General features: G+C 41.1%; 2 protein-coding genes and 1 long non-coding RNA gene across 5 annotated transcripts; 1 reads left to right on the top strand and 2 right to left on the bottom strand.

The window, feature by feature from the left end:
• Positions 1 to 6,946: 6,946 nt before the first annotated feature.
• Positions 6,947 to 11,643, bottom strand: LOC120031093 (serine/threonine/tyrosine-interacting-like protein 1). The gene is made up of 9 exons (XM_038976672.1): positions 10,255 to 11,643; positions 9,052 to 9,172; positions 8,830 to 8,891; positions 8,577 to 8,676; positions 8,124 to 8,257; positions 7,831 to 7,976; positions 7,629 to 7,726; positions 7,402 to 7,514; positions 6,947 to 7,171 (listed from the first exon to the last, which is right to left on the bottom strand). The coding sequence occupies exons 2-9, from the start codon at positions 9,152 to 9,154 to the stop codon at positions 7,040 to 7,042; spliced, it is 888 nt and encodes a 295-aa protein (XP_038832600.1). The 5' UTR covers positions 9,155 to 9,172; positions 10,255 to 11,643; the 3' UTR covers positions 6,947 to 7,039.
• On the top strand, positions 10,808 to 17,215 carry LOC120031102. Its single transcript, XR_005473705.1, has 4 exons — positions 10,808 to 10,959; positions 12,696 to 12,817; positions 15,705 to 15,827; positions 17,083 to 17,215. It is a non-coding gene; the product is annotated as an uncharacterized LOC120031102 (long non-coding RNA).
• Positions 17,216 to 17,866: 651 nt separating this feature from the next.
• LOC120031073 (serine/threonine/tyrosine-interacting-like protein 1) lies at positions 17,867 to 23,553 on the bottom strand. 3 transcript variants are annotated; one of them, XM_038976652.1, is made up of 9 exons: positions 21,145 to 22,770; positions 19,942 to 20,062; positions 19,720 to 19,781; positions 19,467 to 19,566; positions 19,014 to 19,147; positions 18,721 to 18,866; positions 18,516 to 18,616; positions 18,322 to 18,431; positions 17,867 to 18,091 (listed from the first exon to the last, which is right to left on the bottom strand). In XM_038976652.1, the coding sequence occupies exons 2-9, from the start codon at positions 20,042 to 20,044 to the stop codon at positions 17,960 to 17,962; spliced, it is 888 nt and encodes a 295-aa protein (XP_038832580.1). In that variant the 5' UTR covers positions 20,045 to 20,062; positions 21,145 to 22,770; the 3' UTR covers positions 17,867 to 17,959. The 3 variants fall into 3 exon arrangements, with proteins under 3 accessions (XP_038832580.1, XP_038832569.1, XP_038832560.1); XM_038976641.1 differs by lacking the exon at positions 18,322 to 18,431 and having other exon boundaries at positions 18,519 to 18,616; XM_038976632.1 differs by lacking the exons at positions 17,867 to 18,091; positions 21,145 to 22,770 and adding an exon at positions 23,299 to 23,553 and having other exon boundaries at positions 18,304 to 18,616.
• Positions 23,554 to 26,935: the final 3,382 nt, after the last annotated feature.

The following is a 26,935-nucleotide window of genomic DNA, read 5'->3' as shown; positions in this document are numbered from 1 at the left end:
ATAAGTCTATAACAGTTTGGGTCTAGAGTGTCTCCCCCTTTGAAGAGGGGGATGATGGCGGCAGCTTTCCAATCTTTGGGGATCTCAGATGATACGAAAGAGAGGTTGAATAGGCTAGTAATAGGTGTTGCAACAATTTTGGCAGATAATTTTAGAAAGAGAGGGTCCAGATTGTCTAGCCCAGCTGATTTGTAGGGATCCAGATTTTGCAGTTCTTTCAGAACATCAGCTGTCTGGATTTAAATGAAGGAGAAGCAGGGGGGGTTTGGGCAAGTTGCTGCAGGGGGTGCTGAGATGTTGGATAGGATAGGGGTAGCCAGGTGGAAAGCATGGCCAGCAGTGGAAAAATGCTTATTGAAATGATCGATTATAGTAGATCTATCGTTGGTGACAATGTTTCCTATTTCCTAAGGTGCTCTTATTCTCCATGGACTTTACAGTGTCCCAAAACTTTTTGGAATTAGTGCTACAGTATGCAAATTTCTGTTTGAAAAAGCTAGCCTTAGCTTTCCTAACTGACTGAGCTAACTGACGGATAAAGCACTAAATAAACTTCAGTTAGTGCTAAATACGGCTGCTAGAATCCTGACTAGAACCAAGAAATTTGATCATATTACTCCAGTCCTAGCTTCCCTACACTGGCTTCCTGTTAAGGCAATGGCTGATTTCAAGGTTTTACTGTTAACCTATAAAGCGTTACATGGGCTTGCTCCTACCTATCTTTCCGAGTTGGTCCTGCCGTACATACCTACACGTACGCTACGGTCACAAGACGCAGGCCTCCTAATTGTCCCTAGAATTTCTAAGCAAACAGCTGGAGGCAGGGCTTTCTCCTATAGATCTCCATTTTTATGGAATGGTCTGCCTACCCATGTGAGAGACGCAGACTCGGTCTCAACCTTTAAGTCTTTACTGAAGACTCATCTCTTAAGTAGGTCATATGATTGAGTGTAGTCTGGCCCAGGAGTGTGAAGGTGAACGGAAAGGCTCTGGAGCAACGAACCGCCCTTGCTGTCTCTGCCTGGCCGGTTCCCCTCCACTGGGATTCTCTACCTCTAACCCTATTACAGGGGCTGAGTCACTGGCTTACTGGTGCTCTTTCATGCCGTCCCTAGGAGGGGTGCGTCACTTGAATGGGTTGAGTTACTGACGTGATCTTCCTGTCTGGGTTGGCGCCCCCCCTTAGTTTGTGCTGTGGTGGAGATCTTTGTGGGCTATACTCGGCCTTGTCTCAGGATTGTAAGTTGGTGGTTGAAGATATCCCTCTAGTGATGCGGGGGCTGTGCTTTGGCAAAGTGGGTGGGGTTATATCCTTCCTGTTTGGCCCTGTCCGGGGGTATCATCGGATGGGGCCACAGTGTCTCCTGACCCCTCCTGTCTCAGCCTCCAGTATTTATGCTGCAGTAGTTTGTGTCGGGGGGCTAGGGCCAGTTGGTTATATCTGGAGTACTTCTCCTGTCTTATCCAGTGTCCTGTGTGAATTTAAGTATGCTCTCTCTAATTCTCTCCTTCTCTCTTTCTTTCTCTCTCTCGGAGGACCTGAGCCCTAGGACCATACGTCAGGACTACTGGGCATGATGACTCCTTGCTGTCCCCAGTCCACCTGGCCTTGCTGCTGTTCCAGTTTCAACTGTTCTGCCTGCAGTTATGGAACCCCTACCTGTCCCAGACCTGCTGTTTTCAACTCTTAATGATCGGCTATGAAAAGCCAACTGACATTTATTCCTGATTATTATTTGACCATGCTTGTCATTTATGAACATTTTGAACATCTTGGCTCTCTCTAATTCTCTCCTTCTCTCTTTCTTTCTCTCTCTCGGAGGAACTGAGCCCTAGGACCATATGTCAGGACTACCGGGCATGATGACTCCTTGCTGTCCTCAGTCCACCTGGCCTTGCTGCTGTCCCAGTTTCAACTGTTCTGCCTGCGGTTATGGAACCCCTACCTGTCCCAGACCTGCTGTTTTCAACTCTTAATTATCGGCTATGAAAAGCCAACTGACATTTATTCCTGATTATTATTTGACCATGCTTGTCATTTATGAACATTTTGAACATCTTGGCCATGTTCTGTTATAATCTCCACCCGGCACAGCCAGAAGAGGACTGGGCACCCCTCATAGCCTGGTTCCTCTCTAGGTTTCTTCCTAGGTTTTGGCCTTTCTAGGGAGTTTTTCCTAGCCACCGTGCTTCTACACCTGCATTGCTTGCTGTTTGGGGTTTTAGGCTGGGTTTCTGTACAGCACTTCGAGATATTAGCTGATGTACGAAGGGCTATATAAAATAAACTTGATTGATTGATTGACTGAGTATATTGGTTCCTGACTTCCCTGAAAAGTTGCATATCGCGGGGGCTATTTGATGCTAATGCAGAACACCACAGGATGTTTTTGTGCTGGTCAAGGGCAGTCAAGTCTGGGGTGAACCAAGGGCTATATCTGTTCTTAGTTCTACATCTTTTGAATGGGGCATGCTTATTTAAGATAGAGAGGAAAGCACTTTTTGAAGAGCAACCAGGCATCCTCTACTGACGGGATGAGGTCAAGTCAGCATCACTCCAGACAGCATCACTCCAGACAGGAAGCAGAACACATAGACAGGAAGCAGAACACATAGTGAGTTATACATCTAAGTGTATTATCAATGCAAGATTGTACAAATACAGAAGTTAGTATCAATTCAGGACTGCAGTGTGTGAGGTAAAAATCCTTACAGTGTAAAAATCCTCACAAAATTGAATTGTGAGGATTTTTACACTGTGAGAGATTTTTACATCACACAGTGCAGGTTTACGGCAGACGACAAAGCAAAATAGTATCGTATAGAAGTCAATTTATAGTGGAGACAAAGCATCCTTGTGTGTCACACAAGAGACGGCATGCGCTGGGGAGACAAAGCAGCATCAACATGCCTCCATGTAATGAGGCTGACACAGACACTAGTGTGCTGTTTCATTGGACCACTGGTGTAGGGCACACACACAGTGGTGCAGTTTCTTCAACTGAATGCAAATACACACAGTATGAAGTGGATAATGGCCTGAAGATTGGCTACAGACCCTGAGGTTGATTACTGACCTGGAGCCGTTGCTAATGACGATACTCTCCTGGACGGACAGCATGCAGCAGTACCAGACCAACAGGAAGTTGAAGAGAGCATATAAGGCTCTACCAAACAAAGACGGACACAACCACAAACAGTTCAAAGTCAAAAACAAACAGGAAAAAATTGCATTTATCGGTATTAGTGCATAATAACAATATATATTACAGCTAATAATACAATAGTGGGATTTTAATACGTTAACAATTTATGCAATACTCCTGATATGGATTGTGAGTGAGTAAAATGGCATGAGTAGAGCCCAACTGATATTTTTATTTTACCTTTATTTAACTAGGCAAGTCAGTTAAGAACAAATTCTTATTTACAATGACGGCCTACTGCGGCCAAACCCGGACAACGCTGGGCCAATTGTGTGCCGCCCTATGGGACTCCAGAAAATGATGTCATGGCTTTAGAAGCTTCTGAAAGGCTAATTGACCATTTTTTTGTCAATTGGAGGTGTACATGTGGAGGTATTTCAAGGCCTACCTTCAAACTCAGCGCCTCTTGCTTGACATCATGAGAAAATCAAAAAAAATCATCCAAGACCTCCACAAGTCTGGTTCATCCTTGGGAGCAATTTCCAAATGCCTGAAGGTACCACATTCGTCTGTACAAGCAATAGTACGCAAGTAAACATCATGGGACCACGCAGCCATCATACTGCTCAGGAAGGAGACGCGTTCTGTCTCCTAGAGATGAACGTACTTTGGTGCGAAAAGTGGAAATCAATCTCAGAACAACAGCAAAGGACCTTGTGACAATGCTGGAGGAAACAGGTACAAATGTATCTATATCCACAGTGAAACGAGTCATACATCGACATAACCTGAAAGGCCACTCAGCAAGAAAGAAGCCACTGCTCCAAAACCGCCATAAAAAAGCCAGACTATGGTTTGCCACTGCACATGTGGACAAAGATCGTACTTTTTGGAGAATGCCCTCTGGTCTGATGAAACAAAAATAGAACTGTTTGGCCATAACGATCATCGTTATGTTTGGAGGAAAAAGGGGGATGCTTACAAGCCGAAGAACACCATCCCAATCGTGAATCACGGGGGTGGCATTATCATGTTGTGAAGGTGCTTTGCTGCAGGAGGGACTGGTGCACTTCACAAAATAGATTGCTCTTGAGGAAGGAGAATTATGTGGATATATTGAAGCAACATCTCAAGACATCAGTCAGGAAGTTAATGCTTGGTTGTAAATGGGTCTTCCAAATGGACAATGACCCCAAGCATACTTCCAAAGTTGTGGCAAAATGGCTTAAGGACAACAAAGTCAAGATATTGGAGTGGCCATCACAAAGCCCTGACCTCAATCCTATAGAAAATTTGTGGGCAGAACTGAGAAAGCGTGTGCGAGCAAGGAGGCCTACAAACCTGACTCAGTTACACCAGCTCTGTCAGGAGGAATGGGCCAAAATTCACCCAACATATTGTGGGAAGCTTGTGGAAGGCTACCCGAAACGTTTGACCCAAGTTAAACGATTTAAAGGCAATGCTACCAAATACTAATTAAGTGTATGTAAACTTCTGATCCACTGGGAATGTGATGAAAGAAATAAAATCTGAAATAAATCATTCTCTCCACTATTATTCTGACATTTCACATTCTTAAAATCAAGTGGTGATCCTAACTGACCTAAGACACTGAATTTTTACTAGGATTAAATGTCAGGAATTGTGAAAAACGGAGTTGAAATGTATTTGGCTAAGGTGTATGTAAACTTCCGACTTCAACTGTCATTACATGACGTAATGACGCCACGTAAAACTTTGCGCTACACGTGCAACACAGCATTCATAACCTTGCCCACAATGTCTGCTGTGTGGATCAAGCTGTCAACAAGTGGAGCAGTCATTTGAAAGAGTAAGAACATTTCAGCAAGACAACTCAAAGGAAAAATCCATTAAAGCCAAGATAATGGAATTTATTGCCTCTGACAATCAACCGTTCTCTGTCGTGGGTGATGTTGGCTTTCGCTGACTGGTCGAGCAGTGGTACACACTACCAAGAGCGCTATTTTTCAGATGTTGCCCTACTGGAGTTACACAGTAATAGCGTCACTGCTATTAGCTTCACGGCATACATACTATGGAATGCCGTTTGGGTCTTTGCGTGTCAAAAAATATACAGTAGCACTGTCAATGCTGTACAAAACAGTCTGCAAACAAGCAAACACCGGCCACGAACGATGTGTTTACAATACCGCGTTGGTAATAAAGCATAATTTGTTATTCCGCAACTTCTGGGGTAGCTAGCTTTAGCTTGGTACCTAGCTAGCACCAATACAACCAGCTTGAAAACAATGACCAGTAGAAACTGCAGTCATTTTCATTATTCTTAGCAATGATTTCAGAATCCTTGTTAGTAAGCATTAGCTAGGTTGCCACTTGTTGTTCGCCTATTGAAATTGAACTTCAGGACTGTAGTGACGCCTCTTGCACTGAGATGCAGTGCCTTAGACCACTGCATCCATGTGTGTGTGTTAACTATTTAACTATACTAGAATGCTTAAAAGGCCGCTAAAATTTTAAATATCGGTTATCGGTATCGTTTTTTTTTTGTCAATGAAAATATCGGATATCGGCCAAAAATGTCATATCGGTGCATCACTATTTAAAACCAAATACTTTTAGACTTTTACTCAAGTAGGATTTTACTGGGTGACTTTCACTTTTCACATTTTCAATTAAGGTGTCTTCACTTTTACTCAAGTATGACATTGGACAAAATATGGCAGCCGATACCAGATAAATGGTCTATTCCCCCTTCATAACTGGGTTGATGATCTGCTGCTACTCTGTGCTGTACTCCACTCAATATTTATATTGAGTTTAACTACACTGCATGTAATGACTATATGCTGTCTTCTTATCATATGTACCACCTAATAGTATTTTAATGTTTTATTTTTGTACATGTGAGTTAAGTCTTGTTTTGTCCTATAAATTTGCCATCCCATTCAACACTACAATGAATGTCAATGTTGTATCTCTGTCTTCTTTTTCTATTGGAAAATAATCAACATATACTTTTTTTCTGCCCTGCTAGAGCTGCCCCAGTCAACTGTAAGTGCTGTTATGGTGAAGTGAAAACTTATAGGAGCAACATCGGCTCAGCCGCAAAGTGGTAGGCCACACAAGCTCACAGAACGGGACCGCTGATTTGTTGGAAAGGTGGCATCCTATGACTGTGCCACTTTGAAAGTCACTGAGCTCTTCAGTAAGGCCATTCTCCTGCCAATGTTTGTTTATGGAGATTGCATGGCTGTGTGCTCAATTTTATACACCTGTCAGCAACAGGTGTGGCTGAAATAGCCGAATCCACTAATTTGAAGGGGTGTCCACATACTTTTGTATATATAGAGTGTATGTATTATTAGAGCAAGATCATGGTGTGCCACTGTCCCGTTCTTTTCATTACATTGATTGCATAATCCTGAAAAATTGACACTTGCAAGAAGAAACGTTGTCCCTGTGTCATTCATCATTCCTATAGAATTCTCAGGACCTATCAATCCAGAATATCAGCAGGGCAAACGTATCAATGTGTATGTGTTTTTAGATGATCCCTGAGTCTTCAGAAAGCATGGTATTACAATACATACTGAAAGTGAATATCTTACAATGAAATTGTGATCAGTAAGCCTCACCAGCAATGGCCTGACAAGCGATGCTTGCACGCTGGTTCTTAGTACCACATAAGTGTGTGTGTGTGTGTGTATGAGCATACTTCAAATATTTGTCAGAAGAAGTTGGTGCTCAGTGCATACAAATGTTATCAACCACCCAAGAAGGCCCATATAAAGAAGGTAGAAAACTTCATGACAAAAATATCCATGTCTTTTTTTATTTGCATTGGGTAATTATAGTCCCAGTGATTTACAGGGCTCTTCTAGACTCATTGAAATGAACAATTATCCATCATCTCAATAGCGGGGCTCTGCAATATCAGTCATTCTTCTACCCAGTGTGTGCAGCTCCCAGTCGGACAGCTGTTGTACAAAGCCTCGGTTTGGCCTCATGTTGGTTTTACATTGCAGGACATGCTCCCAGACCTCCTTCAGTGAAAAAAGTGCCATCGATATCATAATGGAGTGGGAGGAATAACAGAAAAATTAGCAGCTCACCAAATTCAGCAACAAAATATTATACAGTAAACACGCAGTATTTTCATTACTAAGCCAAACATTTTTTCAGATTCCAAAACCAGGAACTGGAACAGCCTGAACTTCTTCTATTTCTATTACACATTCCAAAGAAGACCCTAAAGTACATAAACATGACTTGCCCCCAGTGTATATTTCAAGTGGTGCAAAAGAAAAGCCATGGCCGCAGCACTACAGCGGCTTATTCCATGACTTGAAAAGATCAAAACTGCAGATCCAGTGTTGAGACGAGAGGCTAAAAGGGAACCATTTGCAACACGATAATAAACATAATATTAATAAACAAATAGTAACAACAAGTAATAACAAGTAACATCTAAAAAAGTGGAACAAAATACATTCAGCTCACCAATAAAAACACAAATCCTCTCAAAACTGGAGTACAGATCAGCCTCCACTGAATCTGACACATTGATGTGAAGGATGGTGTGGTTTCCTTTTTCAAACCTAATTTCAAAAAGAAAAAAGTTGTATTCAAACATAATAATTTTTTATGAACATTCATCCATAGTACTTGCTACTTTGACATGTAAATATGAGTCCTCACGCACATGTGACAACTGTCTTCAGAGACATTGACAAGGGCGCTCAGTTTCAGATCTTTTAGGACATGGGGATTGATGGCCTGCTTGTAATTGCCCAAGTAGAGTTGACCTGGTAAGAGCTCCACTGGATAAGGTCTCAAGCTCTCCAATTCCTACAAAGTCACAATAATGAAACAGACAGGAGCACAATCTACATAAATCAGCACATTGAAAGACTCTTATCACCTGAGTATGTTTTTCTTTTTCTCAACAGGCTCTCACAATATTTAGCAAAGGTTTTGACGCAATGGAGGCGTTACCTTTATGGTGTAAAGGATTTTCTGTGTCCTGAAGAAAGGATAAAAGGCTGAGAACCTCTGATAGCCTCCTTTCAGAATCTGGACAGGATAGCGGCTTGATTTTGTCAGGGCCTCAGCGCACTCAATAGCCTCACCTACAAACACACACACACAGAATAACTACAAACCATTCTTACCCATCTCAGGCTCCCGAGTGGCGCAGCGGTCTAAGGCACTGCATCTCAGTGCTAGAGATGTCACCACAGACCCTGGTTTGATTCAAGGCTGTATCACAACTGGCCTTGATTGGGAGTTCCATAGGGCAGCGCACAATTGGCCCAGCGTCGTCCGGGTTAGGGTTTGGCCAGGGTAGGCCGTCATTGTAAATAAGAATTTGTTTTTAACTGACTTGCCTAGTTAAATAAAGGTTAAATAAAAAATTGTCAGTGACCAGGCTGGTGATGTTCAGCTCACCTGAACCTTGTAAAGAACTGGTGCTGCTGTCATAAACCACAATATACCTCATACTCTCCACTTCCACTCCTACAGGCATAATGAGTTTGCCTTTAGAGTCCTGTAGAGTAAAACAATGACATCTTACTTATTACACTGCCGAACATTGCAACGTGTATTTCAAAATGGCAAAATAATTGAAGCACAGTATTGTCATCCTAAGGTGGAATGAGCTAGTGTTGTAATGTGTTAATAACTGATTTGACATGCATACCCATTTTGCATTTCTGGCAGTAATGATATGGCTGGCATTGTACTGTCCTTTAGCACGGGCATCTGAGGAAACAGCATAACCATTTGTCCACTTTTCATAATAGGCAACTTTGAGTGTATTATATTGGACTGAATCTTAGAAATAAGTAACATTTATCAACACAATGGATTTGTTTTAATCGTGTTGAACTGATATGACTGTCTGCCGCTACCTGGCTCTTACCAATCAAACAGAGGAAGTTGAACTCTGCCAGTCTGGACAGGCGAGTGTACTGGTTGAGAATGTTGTAAAGCTCAGACGCCTCACAAAAGGTTGTTCCAGCCATTGTAGGACACCTGACAACCTGAAAATAAAAAGTCAGTGTTTTGAAAACCCTGCATTGGACTACAAATTTACTAGCTAGTTAGCTCGTTCACCTCGTGCTTCAAATACTAACTTGTGAAGAATACAAATATTTGTTTTCGCTGTACATCAACATATTTCTGCAGCTAGTTAGTCGAGTTTGCAAACTAACATCAGAAATCGTAGAGAACTCTAGTTAGCACAAAAAATACTGAGCCTAATGTTTGTCTCTGCCATATATGAATTAGGAATTAGAAAACTAGAATGGCCATGAACCATTTTATTACAAGATGAAGGTCATCCATTTTGGTCAGGGAGTTGGTCAACTAGTGCTGTGATAAGATATTGTGTAAAATAATGAATTTGAATGATTGATCTGCACTGTATGTTTGTTAGCTAGCTAGCCAGACAGTTTTAGAGGTATTAATGATTCAATATTTTTTTCAAATTAACTGCCAATATGCCAACATTCCAATCAAACAATGCAGCCACACAGCCATTCACTGGCTGAAATCAGTTGACGATAGGACTTAGAGACAAGTTGTATATGCAACAAGTACTGATATTGTATCATATAAAAGCACTCACAGCTTTCCAATACATATTTTTCGAAACGAACGTTCGAAACAATATTGTGACTAAACACGCAACCCATGACAATGAACTCCAAGAAAACACAAATGTAGACTTTTATGGTATGTATACATATATTTTAGATGCTATTTCTAAATCAAATTGGTATAAAACACCTATAAACTGTATTTATAGTTATATGACAATATTTTAGGTTGACAATTTATGATGTATCACATGTCTTACTTGTATTTTCCTGTATAAGTATAATCAGGATTATGTCTCTACTGCCAATCATTCCAATTAGACTACTTTGGGATTTTCCCTGACCATCGCAATATGACTCCCATTTGTACCCCATTCTGGAACTTTGAGGGTTTATGACATAGCCCATCTAGTAATTTAATAAGATATCGTATGGTTTCTGCTAACAACACATGATTGGCTAACTAATTCACTAATGTTGCTAGTAAAAACCTGCAGGTAGTTAGGGTTAGGTCAAAATCTTACCTGGCTTAGGTCAAAATCTTAATGACTTTTTCCACTCAAGGTCACTAACCAAAGGCGGTTAGTTACAACATTTCTGAAACATATTTGAGCAAAACACACGCAATATGAAGGAAAGGTTTGTTTAGGTTTTGTTGCTCGGTAATACAATAACCGGCATTGCGGTTGGCTGTACAGTACTAATCTGTGATTGGACATTCTATCTACGTTCTTGGGATGTGTTCGGGTGCGTTCGTAAATTCCCTCTGCCTATCTTTACTATTTTAGAAAAATCGCACTATGACCATTTTACTCTCCCTAGCAGAGCTGGTTAGGGTGTTTTCATGTTATCCAGAGCGTTGGTGGCTGTAACCATGCTGTTGGCAACATTTTAATAACCCTTTTTGCCGACGTTTACTGAAACCGGCCGTATTCAATGGGTGTTGAGCGTTCGTAAATTCATCAGTTATTCTATTCTGCGCTCTGGCACACTCAGACGACAGTGCTCAGAAATCGGAGCAGATTGTCAGAGTGAATTTACGAACGCACCCGTATTCAGTAGCCTATCCACGTACGTCTTCATCCAGCTGTTTGTAATACGTTTCCTGATTTGTTGAAGCGAATTTATTACTACATTTTGAAAGCCTTTGCTTGTTTTTAAACAGCAAAGATTGTACACATATATGTTGTATTCTCTAGTTTGAATACGGTTTTATAGCTGGATCATGGGTATGTAACGTCAGTTATACATGTCACTAACGTTAACTTGCGTGAATAGGCAAAAAATATGAGACATCTGGATTAAACTACCGCCACGAATAACGTTAGCTAGCTAGCATTATGTGTTGCAAAAGCGCTGCTGGCAGCAAAACTAATTTGTATAGTTATGCATTCGTTTGGCTGATGAAGCAGAATGTGTTGACAGCTTATATTGATTCTTTAAAACAGTTTTGTAGATGTAGGTATATAAAAAAAGCAGTTAGTCCAGCCTGCTTGTAACCGACTAAACTTCACGATTTACGATGGAGTTGAGCTGTGACGAGTGTGGGCGCACTGGAGCGCGACTTCACATAAAATCAACAATGTTGTGTGTAATTGCGGGCTATTCTTTGGGTGCTGAACCATGTAGTTTTTAATAAAAACGGACTTGTATGTGACGTCGGAGCTATAGTCTGTCCACACTAGTCGCCAATCAACTGCATCGCAAATCGTGGAGTTGAGTTTAATCGGCTAGCCTGTTAAAAAAATATATAATGTTTAACCCTTTTATTTAACGAGGCAAGTCAGTTTGTAGTTAATAGGTTAGCGAGTTATGGTTACAATTAAGATACTCAATTATTGGACCTAGGTTATAGGCTGCCTAAAGAAAACATGGCTGGCTAACGTTAGTTTGTAAAATTAGATCTTGCCCAAATACCATGGCAGCCAAAACATTACAAGTGTGTGTGTTGCACCCACAACATTACAAGTGTGTGTGAATTTAAGTTTGGTGTGTAAAATATACTGAACAAAAATATAAATGCAACAATTAACGATTTTACCGAGTTACAGTTCATATAAGGAAATCTGTCAATTTAAGTTAATTAATTAGGCCCTAATCTATGGATTTCACATGACTGGACAGGGGCACAGCCATGGGTAGGCCTGGGAGGGCATAGGCCCACCCACTTGGGAGCCAGGCCCAGCCAATCAGAATTAGTTTTTCCCCCCACAAAAGAGCTTTATTACAGACATAAATACTCCTCAGTTTCATCAGCTGTCTGGGTGGCTGGTCTCAGATGATACCGTTGGTCCTGAAGAAGTCGGATCTGGAGGTCCTGGGCTGGCGTGGTTACACGTGGTCTGCAGTTGTGAGGCCGGTTGGGCGTACTGCCAAATTCTCTAAAACGATGTTGGTGGCTTATGGTAGAGAAATTAACATAAAATTATCTGGCAACAGCTCTGGTGGACATTCCTGCAGTCAGCATGCCATTTGCACGCTCCTTCAAAACTTCAGACATCTGTCACATTGCGTTGTGACAAAACTGTACATTTTGAGTGACTTTTTATTGTCCCCAGCACAAAGTGCACATGTGTAAGTGTAACCGGTGTGAAATGGTTAGCTAGTTAGCGGGGTGCTCACTAATAGCGTGATATAGCGCAAGTCGGTGATGTCACTCGCTCTGAGACCTTGAAGTAGTTGTTTCCCTTGTTCTGCAAGGGCCACGGCTTTTATGGAGCGATGAGTAAAGATGCTTCGAGGGTGACTGTTGTCGCTGTGTGCAGAGGGTTCCTGGTTCAAGCCCAGGTAGGGGCAATGAGAGGGACGGAAACAAAACTGTTACATAATGATCAAGTTTTTTCAGCTCATGAAACACTTACATGTTGCATTTATATTTATGTTCAGTATAAATAAGTAACTTGTGCACTAACCCATACATATTTTGAAATGTAACTGAATCCGACTCTCTTCACTGTGCCTTTAGGGACCAAGCAAAGCCTTCCTGCGACGAAGAAAGAAGAGGGCCAGCAGCAGACGCTGGGGGGCTGTTATGAGTAAAAGGCTTCAGGAAACACAAGAGCCCATCATCACACCTGTAACGACATAGTGAGTCAATCTATGGCTGTCATCACTGCAACATTTTAGTTCATACATAAATTATGTTTACATGTATACAGTTGAAGTCGGAAGTTTACATACACTTAGGTTGGAGTCATTTAAAACTCGTTTTTCAACCACTCCACAAATTTCTTGTTAACAAACTATAGTTTTGGCAAGTTGGTTAGGACATCTACTTTGTGCATGACACAAGTAATTATTCCAACAATTGTTTACAGACAGATTATTTCACTTATAATTCACTGTATCACAATTCCAGTGGGTCAGAAGTTTACATACACTAAGTTGACTGCCTTTAAACAGCTTGGAAAATTCCAGAAAATTATGTAATGGCTTTAGAAGCTTCTGATAGGCTAATTGACATCATTTGAGTCAATTTGAGGTGTACCTGTGGATGTATTTCAAGGCCTACCTTCAAACTCGGTGCCTCTTTGCTTGACATCATGGGAAAATCAAAAGAAATCAGCCAAGACCTCAGGAAAAAAGATTGTAGACCTCCACAAGTCTGGTTCATCCTTGGGAGCAATTTCCAAACGCCTGAAGGTACAACGTTCATCTGTACAAACAACAGTACGCAAGTATAAACACCATGGGACCACGCAGCCATCATACCGCTCAGGAAGGAGACACGTTCTGTCTCCTAGAGATGAACGTACTTTGGTGCAGTAAAACGAGTCCTATATCGACATAACCTGAAAGGCCGCTCAGCAAGGAAGAAGCCACTGCTCCAAAACCGCCATAAAAAAGCCAGACTACGGTTAGCAACTGCACATGGGTACAAAGATCGTACTTTTTTGAGAAATGTCAAGTCTGATGAAACAAAAATAGAACTGTTTGGGCATAATGACTATCGGAGGAAAAAGGGGGGCGCTTGCAAGCCGAAGAACACCATCCCAACCGTGAATCACGGGGGTGGCAGCATCATGTTGTGGGGTGCTTTGCTGCAGGAGGGACTGGTGCACTTCACAAAATAGATGGCATCATGAGGGAGGAAAATTATGTGGATATATTGAAGCAACATCAAGACATCAGTCAGGAAGTTAAAGCTTGGTCGCAAATGGGTCTTCCAAATGGACAATGACCTCAAGCATACTTCCAAAGTTGTGGCAAAATGGCTTAAGAACAACAAAGTCAAGGTATTGGAGTAGCCATCACAAAGCCCTGACCTCAATCCTATAGAACATTTGTGGGCAGACCTGAAAAAGAGTGTGCGAGCAAGGAGGCCTACAAACCTGACTCGGTTACACCAGCTCTGTCAGGAGGAATGGGCCAAAATTCACCCAACTTATTGTGGGAAGCTTGTGGAAGGCTACCTGAAATGTTTGACCCAATGCTACCAAATACTAATTGAGTGTATGTAAACTTGTGACCCACTGGGAATGTGATGAAAGAAATAAAAGCTGAAATAAATCATTCTCTCTACTATTATTCTGACATTTCACATTCTTAAAATAAAGTGGTGATCCTAACTGACCTAAGACAGGGGATTTTTACTGGGATTAAATGTCAGGAATTGTGAAAAACTGAGTTTAAATGTATATGGCTAAGGTGTATGTAAACTTCCGACTTCAACTGTACCTACTCATTCCAGGGTTTTTCTTTATTTTTACTATTTTCTACATTGCACAATAATAGTGAAGATATCAAAACTATGAAATAACACATATGGAATCATGTCGTAACCAAAAAAGTGTTTGAAGAATCCCAAATATATTTTGATTTGTCTAAGTAGCCACTCTTTGCCTTGATGACAGCTTTGTACACTCTTGGCGTTCTCTCAACCAGCTTCACCTGGAATGCTTTTCCAACAGTCTTGAAGGAGTTCCCGCATATACTGAGCACTTGTTGACTGCTTTTCCTTCACTCTGCGGTCCAACTCATCCCAAACAATCTCAATTGGGTTGAGGTCTGGTGATTGTGGAGGCGAGGTCATCTGATGCAGCATTCCATCACTCTCCTTCTTGGTCAAATAGCCCTTACACAGCCTGGAAGTGTGTTGGGTCATTGTCCTGTTGAAAAACAAATGATAATGACACTAAGCGCAAACCAGATGGGATGGCGTATTGCTGCAGAATTCTGTGGTAGCTATGCTGGTTGCGTGCCTTGAATTCTAAATAACTCGCAGACAGTGTCACCAGCAGAGCATCATCACACCTCCTCTATGCTTCACGGTGGGAACCACACATGCAGAGATCATCCGTTCACCTACTCTGCGTCTCACAAAGACACAGCGGTTGGAACCAAAAATCTCAAATTTGGACTCAACAGACAAAGACAGATTTCCACCTATCTAATGTCCATTGCTCATGTTTAACTTTTAACAAGGCACACATGTTAATTGAAATGCATTCCAGGTAACTGCCTTATGACGCTGGTTGAGAGAATGCTAAGAATGTGCAAAGCTGTCATCAAGGCAAAGGGTGACTACTTCGAAGAATTTGTTTAACACTTTTTGGGGGGGTTACTACATGATACCATATGTGTTATTTCATAGTTTTGATGTCTTCACTTATTGTAGAAAATAGTAAAAATAAAGAAAACCCCTTCAATGAGTAGGTGTGTCCAAACATTTGACTGGTACTGTATATATAATGTATTCCTGCAAACACATGCTTTTAAATAGATAGTTATTAACTCAATGACTGGAAGTCTGTGGGAACAGCTAGCATGTCATTGTGCTAACACTAGTAGCAATGCACCCCCACTACCCCACCACTGCTGGGGAAAAAATCATAGGGGATTTTGTTAACATGAATCTATGGCTGGCTGAAGGATCATGCACAAGAGGGTGGACAATCCTATCAACTCATAACCCTTATCATTCTGTGTGTATTTTCTTAAAACTTGAAAATTGTGACCCAATCACCCAAACCAGTCCAGCGCAACTAGAAGACCCCCCTGTAAAGAATGTGAAGAAATGGGTTCCTTTACTGGGTGTCAGAGTGTTGCTGCTGGCATTTGGCAGGATATTCCAAATCTGGAGGAACAGCCTGAGCCGGTAAGTTTCTACAGCAAGGCTATGTTTCTAACAGGGCTGTTTTGGTTGAGGGAAAATGTTATGTTAGATTTCATTCCCAAACATTTGCCTCTATGATTCGCTCTGTCAGTTACACTGACCCAATTTCTACTTCCATCTATCTATTGCAGTCATTTGCTGGATTTGAATTTTTTTCCCTCTGGTGGGGGTATGCCAAACAGAGACCCTCCAGAATCAAATTGCTTTTTTCAGATGTTGCCCTACTGGAGTTACACAGTAATAGCGTCACTGCTATTAGCTTCACGGCATACATACTATGGAATGCCGTTTGGGTCTTTGCGTGTCAAAAAATATACAGTAGCACTGTCAATGCTGTACAAAACAGTCTGCAAACAAGCAAACACCGGCCACGAACGATGTGTTTACAATACCGCGTTGGTAATAAAGCATAATTTGTTATTCCGCAACTTCTGGGGTAGCTAGCTTTAGCTTGGTACCTAGCTAGCACCAATACAACCAGCTTGAAAACAATGACCAGTAGAAACTGCAGTCATTTTCATTATTCTTAGCAATGATTTCAGAATCCTTGTTAGTAAGCATTAGCTAGGTTGCCACTTGTTGTTCGCCTATTGAAATTGAACTTCAGGACTGTAGTGACGCCTCTTGCACTGAGATGCAGTGCCTTAGACCACTGCATCCATGTGTGTGTGTTAACTATTTAACTATACTAGAATGCTTAAAAGGCCGCTAAAATTTTAAATATCGGTTATCGGTATCGTTTTTTTTTTGTCAATGAAAATATCGGATATCGGCCAAAAATGTCATATCGGTGCATCACTATTTAAAACCAAATACTTTTAGACTTTTACTCAAGTAGGATTTTACTGGGTGACTTTCACTTTTCACATTTTCAATTAAGGTGTCTTCACTTTTACTCAAGTATGACATTGGACAAAATATGGCAGCCGATACCAGATAAATGGTCTATTCCCCCTTCATAACTGGGTTGATGATCTGCTGCTACTCTGTGCTGTACTCCACTCAATATTTATATTGAGTTTAACTACACTGCATGTAATGACTATATGCTGTCTTCTTATCATATGTACCACCTAATAGTATTTTAATGTTTTATTTTTGTACATGTGAGTTAAGTCTTGTTTTGTCCTATAAATTTGCCATCCCATTCAACACTACAATGAATGTCAATGTTGTATCTCTGTCTTCTTTTTCTATTGGAAAATAATCAACATATACTTTTTTTCTGCCCTGCTAGAGCTGCCCCAGTCAACTGTAAGTGCTGTTATGGTGAAGTGAAAACTTATAGGAGCAACATCGGCTCAGCCGCAAAGTGGTAGGCCACACAAGCTCACAGAACGGGACCGCTGATTTGTTGGAAAGGTGGCATCCTATGACTGTGCCACTTTGAAAGTCACTGAGCTCTTCAGTAAGGCCATTCTCCTGCCAATGTTTGTTTATGGAGATTGCATGGCTGTGTGCTCAATTTTATACACCTGTCAGCAACAGGTGTGGCTGAAATAGCCGAATCCACTAATTTGAAGGGGTGTCCACATACTTTTGTATATATAGAGTGTATGTATTATTAGAGCAAGATCATGGTGTGCCACTGTCCCGTTCTTTTCATTACATTGATTGCATAATCCTGAAAAATTGACACTTGCAAGAAGAAACGTTGTCCCTGTGTCATTCATCATTCCTATAGAATTCTCAGGACCTATCAATCCAGAATATCAGCAGGGCAAACGTATCAATGTGTATGTGTTTTTAGATGATCCCTGAGTCTTCAGAAAGCATGGTATTACAATACATACTGAAAGTGAATATCTTACAATGAAATTGTGATCAGTAAGCCTCACCAGCAATGGCCTGACAAGCGATGCTTGCACGCTGGTTCTTAGTACCACATAAGTGTGTGTGTGTGTGTGTATGAGCATACTTCAAATATTTGTCAGAAGAAGTTGGTGCTCAGTGCATACAAATGTTATCAACCACCCAAGAAGGCCCATATAAAGAAGGTAGAAAACTTCATGACAAAAATATCCATGTCTTTTTTTATTTGCATTGGGTAATTATAGTCCCAGTGATTTACAGGGCTCTTCTAGACTCATTGAAATGAACAATTATCCATCATCTCAATAGCGGGGCTCTGCAATATCAGTCATTCTTCTACCCAGTGTGTGCAGCTCCCAGTCGGACAGCTGTTGTACAAAGCCTCGGTTTGGCCTCATGTTGGTTTTACATTGCAGGACATGCTCCCAGACCTCCTTCAGTGAAAAAAGTGCCATCGATATCATAATGGAGTGGGAGGAATAACAGAAAAATTAGCAGCTCACCAAATTCAGCAACAAAATATTATACAGTAAACACGCAGTATTTTCATTACTAAGCCAAACATTTTTTCAGATTCCAAAACCAGGAACTGGAACAGCCTGAACTTCTTCTATTTCTATTACACATTCCAAAGAAGACCCTAAAGTACATAAACATGACTTGCCCCCAGTGTATATTTCAAGTGGTGCAAAAGAAAAGCCATGGCCGCAGCACTACAGCGGCTTATTCCATGACTTGAAAAGATCAAAACTGCAGATCCAGTGTTGAGACGATAATAAACATAATATTAATAAACAAATAGTAACAACAAGTAATAACAAGTAACATCTAAAAAAGTGGAACAAAATACATTCAGCTCACCAATAAAAACACAAATCCTCTCAAAACTGGAGTACAGATCAGCCTCCACTGAATCTGACACATTGATGTGAAGGATGGTGTGGTTTCCTTTTTCAAACCTAATTTCAAAAAGAAAAAAGTTGTATTCAAACATAATAATTTTTTATGAACATTCATCCATAGTACTTGCTACTTTGACATGTAAATATGAGTCCTCACGCACATGTGACAACTGTCTTCAGAGACATTGACAAGGGCGCTCAGTTTCAGATCTTTTAGGACATGGGGATTGATGGCCTGCTTGTAATTGCCCAAGTAGAGTTGACCTGGTAAGAGCTCCACTGGATAAGGTCTCAAGCTCTCCAATTCCTACAAAGTCACAATAATGAAACAGACAGGAGCACAATCTACATAAATCAGCACATTGAAAGACTCTTATCACCTGAGTATGTTTTTCTTTTTCTCAACAGGCTCTCACAATATTTAGCAAAGGTTTTGACGCAATGGAGGCGTTACCTTTATGGTGTAAAGGATTTTCTGTGTCCTGAAGAAAGGATAAAAGGCTGAGAACCTCTGATAGCCTCCTTTCAGAATCTGGACAGGATAGCGGCTTGATTTTGTCAGGGCCTCAGCGCACTCAATAGCCTCACCTACAAACACACACACACAGAATAACTACAAACCATTCTTACCCATCTCAGGCTCCCGAGTGGCGCAGCGGTCTAAGGCACTGCATCTCAGTGCTAGAGATGTCACCACAGACCCTGGTTTGATTCAAGGCTGTATCACAACTGGCCTTGATTGGGAGTTCCATAGGGCAGCGCACAATTGGCCCAGCGTCGTCCGGGTTAGGGTTTGGCCAGGGTAGGCCGTCATTGTAAATAAGAATTTGTTTTTAACTGACTTGCCTAGTTAAATAAAGGTTAAATAAAAAATTGTCAGTGACCAGGCTGGTGATGTTCAGCTCACCTGAACCTTGTAAAGAACTGGTGCTGCTGTCATAAACCACAATATACCTCATACTCTCCACTTCCACTCCTACAGGCATAATGAGTTTGCCTTTAGAGTCCTGTAGAGTAAAACAATGACATCTTACTTATTACACTGCCGAACATTGCAACGTGTATTTCAAAATGGCAAAATAATTGAAGCACAGTATTGTCATCCTAAGGTGGAATGAGCTAGTGTTGTAATGTGTTAATAACTGATTTGACATGCATACCCATTTTGCATTTCTGGCAGTAATGATATGGCTGGCATTGTACTGTCCTTTAGCACGGGCATCTGAGGAAACAGCATAACCATTTGTCCACTTTTCATAATAGGCAACTTTGAGTGTATTATATTGGACTGAATCTTAGAAATAAGTAACATTTATCAACACAATGGATTTGTTTTAATCGTGTTGAACTGATATGACTGTCTGCCGCTACCTGGCTCTTACCAATCAAACAGAGGAAGTTGAACTCTGCCAGTCTGGACAGGCGAGTGTACTGGTTGAGAATGTTGTAAAGCTCAGACGCCTCACAAAAGGTTGTTCCAGCCATTGTAGGACACCTGACAACCTGAAAATAAAAAGTCAGTGTTTTGAAAACCCTGCATTGGACTACAAATTTACTAGCTAGTTAGCTCGTTCACCTCGTGCTTCAAATACTAACTTGTGAAGAATACAAATATTTGTTTTCGCTGTACATCAACATATTTCTGCAGCTAGTTAGTCGAGTTTGCAAACTAACATCAGAAATCGTAGAGAACTCTAGTTAGCACAAAAAATACTGAGCCTAATGTTTGTCTCTGCCATATATGAATTAGGAATTAGAAAACTAGAATGGCCATGAACCATTTTATTACAAGATGAAGGTCATCCATTTTGGTCAGGGAGTTGGTCAACTAGTGCTGTGATAAGATATTGTGTAAAATAATGAATTTGAATGATTGATCTGCACTGTATGTTTGTTAGCTAGCTAGCCAGACAGTTTTAGAGGTATTAATGATTCAATATTTTTTTCAAATTAACTGCCAATATGCCAACATTCCAATCAAACAATGCAGCCACACAGCCATTCACTGGCTGAAATCAGTTGACGATAGGACTTAGAGACAAGTTGTATATGCAACAAGTACTGATATTGTATCATATAAAAGCACTCACAGCTTTCCAATACATATTTTTCGAAACGAACGTTCGAAACAATATTGTGACTAAACACGCAACCCATGACAATGAACTCCAAGAAAACACAAATGTAGACTTTTATGGTATGTATACATATATTTTAGATGCTATTTCTAAATCAAATTGGTATAAAACACCTATAAACTGTATTTATAGTTATATGACAATATTTTAGGTTGACAATTTATGATGTATCACATGTCTTACTTGTATTTTCCTGTATAAGTATAATCAGGATTATGTCTCTACTGCCAATCATTCCAATTAGACTACTTTGGGATTTTCCCTGACCATCGCAATATGACTCCCATTTGTACCCCATTCTGGAACTTTGAGGGTTTATGACATAGCCCATCTAGTAATTTAATAAGATATCGTATGGTTTCTGCTAACAACACATGATTGGCTAACTAATTCACTAATGTTGCTAGTAAAAACCTGCAGGTAGTTAGGGTTAGGTCAAAATCTTACCTGGCTTAGGTCAAAATCTTAATGACTTTTTCCACTCAAGGTCACTAACCAAAGGCGGTTAGTTACAACATTTCTGAAACATATTTGAGCAAAACACACGCAATATGAAGGAAAGGTTTGTTTAGGTTTTGTTGCTCGGTAATACAATAACCGGCATTGCGGTTGGCTGTACAGTACTAATCTGTGATTGGACATTCTATCTACGTTCTTGGGATGTGTTCGGGTGCGTTCGTAAATTCCCTCTGCCTATCTTTACTATTTTAGAAAAATCGCACTATGACCATTTTACTCTCCCTAGCAGAGCTGGTTAGGGTGTTTTCATGTTATCCAGAGCGTTGGTGGCTGTAACCATGCTGTTGGCAACATTTTAATAACCCTTTTTGCCGACGTTTACTGAAACCGGCCGTATTCAATGGGTGTTGAGCGTTCGTAAATTCATCAGTTATTCTATTCTGCGCTCTGGCACACTCAGACGACAGTGCTCAGAAATCGGAGCAGATTGTCAGAGTGAATTTACGAACGCACCCGTATTCAGTAGCCTATCCACGTACGTCTTCATCCAGCTGTTTGTAATACGTTTCCTGATTTGTTGAAGCGAATTTATTACTACATTTTGAAAGCCTTTGCTTGTTTTTAAACAGCAAAGATTGTACACATATATGTTGTATTCTCTAGTTTGAATACGGTTTTATAGCTGGATCATGGGTATGTAACGTCAGTTATACATGTCACTAACGTTAACTTGCGTGAATAGGCAAAAAATATGAGACATCTGGATTAAACTACCGCCACGAATAACGTTAGCTAGCTAGCATTATGTGTTGCAAAAGCGCTGCTGGCAGCAAAACTAATTTGTATAGTTATGCATTCGTTTGGCTGATGAAGCAGAATGTGTTGACAGCTTATATTGATTCTTTAAAACAGTTTTGTAGATGTAGGTATATAAAAAAAGCAGTTAGTCCAGCCTGCTTGTAACCGACTAAACTTCACGATTTACGATGGAGTTGAGCTGTGACGAGTGTGGGCGCACTGGAGCGCGACTTCACATAAAATCAACAATGTTGTGTGTAATTGCGGGCTATTCTTTGGGTGCTGAACCATGTAGTTTTTAATAAAAACGGACTTGTATGTGACGTCGGAGCTATAGTCTGTCCACACTAGTCGCCAATCAACTGCATCGCAAATCGTGGAGTTGAGTTTAATCGGCTAGCCTGTTAAAAAAATATATAATGTTTAACCCTTTTATTTAACGAGGCAAGTCAGTTTGTAGTTAATAGGTTAGCGAGTTATGGTTACAATTAAGATACTCAATTATTGGACCTAGGTTATAGGCTGCCTAAAGAAAACATGGCTGGCTAACGTTAGTTTGTAAAATTAGATCTTGCCCAAATACCATGGCAGCCCACCCACTTGGGAGCCAGGCCCAGCCAATCAGAATTAGTTTTTCCCCCCACAAAAGAGCTTTATTACAGACATAAATACTCCTCAGTTTCATCAGCTGTCTGGGTGGCTGGTCTCAGATGATACCGTTGGTCCTGAAGAAGTCGGATCTGGAGGTCCTGGGCTGGCGTGGTTACACGTGGTCTGCAGTTGTGAGGCCGGTTGGGCGTACTGCCAAATTCTCTAAAACGATGTTGGTGGCTTATGGTAGAGAAATTAACATAAAATTATCTGGCAACAGCTCTGGTGGACATTCCTGCAGTCAGCATGCCATTTGCACGCTCCTTCAAAACTTCAGACATCTGTCACATTGCGTTGTGACAAAACTGTACATTTTGAGTGACTTTTTATTGTCCCCAGCACAAAGTGCACATGTGTAAGTGTAACCGGTGTGAAATGGTTAGCTAGTTAGCGGGGTGCTCACTAATAGCGTGATATAGCGCAAGTCGGTGATGTCACTCGCTCTGAGACCTTGAAGTAGTTGTTTCCCTTGTTCTGCAAGGGCCACGGCTTTTATGGAGCGATGAGTAAAGATGCTTCGAGGGTGACTGTTGTCGCTGTGTGCAGAGGGTTCCTGGTTCAAGCCCAGGTAGGGGCAATGAGAGGGACGGAAACAAAACTGTTACATAATGATCAAGTTTTTTCAGCTCATGAAACACTTACATGTTGCATTTATATTTATGTTCAGTATAAATAAGTAACTTGTGCACTAACCCATACATATTTTGAAATGTAACTGAATCCGACTCTCTTCACTGTGCCTTTAGGGACCAAGCAAAGCCTTCCTGCGACGAAGAAAGAAGAGGGCCAGCAGCAGACGCTGGGGGGCTGTTATGAGTAAAAGGCTTCAGGAAACACAAGAGCCCATCATCACACCTGTAACGACATAGTGAGTCAATCTATGGCTGTCATCACTGCAACATTTTAGTTCATACATAAATTATGTTTACATGTATACAGTTGAAGTCGGAAGTTTACATACACTTAGGTTGGAGTCATTTAAAACTCGTTTTTCAACCACTCCACAAATTTCTTGTTAACAAACTATAGTTTTGGCAAGTTGGTTAGGACATCTACTTTGTGCATGACACAAGTAATTATTCCAACCATTGTTTACAGACAGATTATTTCACTTATAATTCACTGTATCACAATTCCAGTGGGTCAGAAGTTTACATACACTAAGTTGACTGCCTTTAAACAGCTTGGAAAATTCCAGAAAATTATGTAATGGCTTTAGAAGCTTCTGATAGGCTAATTGACATCATTTGAGTCAATTTGAGGTGTACCTGTGGATGTATTTCAAGGCCTACCTTCAAACTCGGTGCCTCTTTGCTTGACATCATGGGAAAATCAAAAGAAATCAGCCAAGACCTCAGGAAAAAAGATTGTAGACCTCCACAAGTCTGGTTCATCCTTGGGAGCAATTTCCAAACGCCTGAAGGTACAACGTTCATCTGTACAAACAACAGTACGCAAGTATAAACACCATGGGACCACGCAGCCATCATACCGCTCAGGAAGGAGACACGTTCTGTCTCCTAGAGATGAACGTACTTTGGTGCAGTAAAACGAGTCCTATATCGACATAACCTGAAAGGCCGCTCAGCAAGGAAGAAGCCACTGCTCCAAAACCGCCATAAAAAAGCCAGACTACGGTTAGCAACTGCACATGGGTACAAAGATCGTACTTTTTTGAGAAATGTCAAGTCTGATGAAACAAAAATAGAACTGTTTGGGCATAATGACTATCGGAGGAAAAAGGGGGGCGCTTGCAAGCCGAAGAACACCATCCCAACCGTGAATCACGGGGGTGGCAGCATCATGTTGTGGGGGTGCTTTGCTGCAGGAGGGACTGGTGCACTTCACAAAATAGATGGCATCATGAGGGAGGAAAATTATGTGGATATATTGAAGCAACATCAAGACATCAGTCAGGAAGTTAAAGCTTGGTCGCAAATGGGTCTTCCAAATGGACAATGACCTCAAGCATACTTCCAAAGTTGTGGCAAAATGGCTTAAGAACAACAAAGTCAAGGTATTGGAGTAGCCATCACAAAGCCCTGACCTCAATCCTATAGAACATTTGTGGGCAGACCTGAAAAAGAGTGTGCGAGCAAGGAGGCCTACAAACCTGACTCGGTTACACCAGCTCTGTCAGGAGGAATGGGCCAAAATTCACCCAACTTATTGTGGGAAGCTTGTGGAAGGCTACCTGAAATGTTTGACCCAATGCTACCAAATACTAATTGAGTGTATGTAAACTTGTGACCCACTGGGAATGTGATGAAAGAAATAAAAGCTGAAATAAATCATTCTCTCTACTATTATTCTGACATTTCACATTCTTAAAATAAAGTGGTGATCCTAACTGACCTAAGACAGGGGATTTTTACTGGGATTAAATGTCAGGAATTGTGAAAAACTGAGTTTAAATGTATATGGCTAAGGTGTATGTAAACTTCCGACTTCAACTGTACCTACTCATTCCAGGGTTTTTCTTTATTTTTACTATTTTCTACATTGCACAATAATAGTGAAGATATCAAAACTATGAAATAACACATATGGAATCATGTCGTAACCAAAAAAGTGTTTGAAGAATCCCAAATATATTTTGATTTGTCTAAGTAGCCACTCTTTGCCTTGATGACAGCTTTGTACACTCTTGGCGTTCTCTCAACCAGCTTCACCTGGAATGCTTTTCCAACAGTCTTGAAGGAGTTCCCGCATATACTGAGCACTTGTTGACTGCTTTTCCTTCACTCTGCGGTCCAACTCATCCCAAACAATCTCAATTGGGTTGAGGTCTGGTGATTGTGGAGGCGAGGTCATCTGATGCAGCATTCCATCACTCTCCTTCTTGGTCAAATAGCCCTTACACAGCCTGGAAGTGTGTTGGGTCATTGTCCTGTTGAAAAACAAATGATAATGACACTAAGCGCAAACCAGATGGGATGGCGTATTGCTGCAGAATTCTGTGGTAGCTATGCTGGTTGCGTGCCTTGAATTCTAAATAACTCGCAGACAGTGTCACCAGCAGAGCATCATCACACCTCCTCTATGCTTCACGGTGGGAACCACACATGCAGAGATCATCCGTTCACCTACTCTGCGTCTCACAAAGACACAGCGGTTGGAACCAAAAATCTCAAATTTGGACTCAACAGACAGACAGATTTCCACCTATCTAATGTCCATTGCTCATGTTTAACTTTTAACAAGGCACACATGTTAATTGAAATGCATTCCAGGTAACTGCCTTATGACGCTGGTTGAGAGAATGCTAAGAATGTGCAAAGCTGTCATCAAGGCAAAGGGTGACTACTTCGAAGAATTTGTTTAACACTTTTTGGGGGGGTTACTACATGATACCATATGTGTTATTTCATAGTTTTGATGTCTTCACTTATTGTAGAAAATAGTAAAAATAAAGAAAACCCCTTCAATGAGTAGGTGTGTCCAAACATTTGACTGGTACTGTATATATAATGTATTCCTGCAAACACATGCTTTTAAATAGATAGTTATTAACTCAATGACTGGAAGTCTGTGGGAACAGCTAGCATGTCATTGTGCTAACACTAGTAGCAATGCACCCCCACTACCCCACCACTGCTGGGGAAAAAATCATAGGGGATTTTGTTAACATGAATCTATGGCTGGCTGAAGGATCATGCACAAGAGGGTGGACAATCCTATCAACTCATAACCCTTATCATTCTGTGTGTATTTTCTTAAAACTTGAAAATTGTGACCCAATCACCCAAACCAGTCCAGCGCAACTAGAAGACCCCCCTGTAAAGAATGTGAAGAAATGGGTTCCTTTACTGGGTGTCAGAGTGTTGCTGCTGGCATTTGGCAGGATATTCCAAATCTGGAGGAACAGCCTGAGCCGGTAAGTTTCTACAGCAAGGCTATGTTTCTAACAGGGCTGTTTTGGTTGAGGGAAAATGTTATGTTAGATTTCATTCCCAAACATTTGCCTCTATGATTCGCTCTGTCAGTTACACTGACCCAATTTCTACTTCCATCTATCTATTGCAGTCATTTGCTGGATTTGAATTTTTTTCCCTCTGGTGGGGGTATGCCAAACAGAGACCCTCCAGAATCAAATTGCTGAGAGGGAGATGGGTGCCTTGCATTCTGCTCTTCAGGTGAGACACCAACAATTACACTCCTCTGAACATACCTCATGGTATGATCATGTGACAAAAAGCCACATGCAGTAATGCGTCACCAAAGCCTATCTTGTTTCAGCAGGGTGGTAAGACTGGATGCCACTGCCATGGGACTGTGGCTGGTAGTTTAGTCTGTCTCATGTTTCCTCCTACCCTTCTTCCATTAGGCT

The sequence above is a fragment of the Salvelinus namaycush genome, chromosome 3 (assembly GCF_016432855.1).
Source record: "Salvelinus namaycush isolate Seneca chromosome 3, SaNama_1.0, whole genome shotgun sequence".
Taxonomy (NCBI): Eukaryota; Metazoa; Chordata; class Actinopteri; order Salmoniformes; family Salmonidae; genus Salvelinus; species Salvelinus namaycush.
The sequence above is the reverse complement of the archived record's forward strand: the minus strand, read 5'-3'. Positions and strand labels throughout refer to the sequence as shown.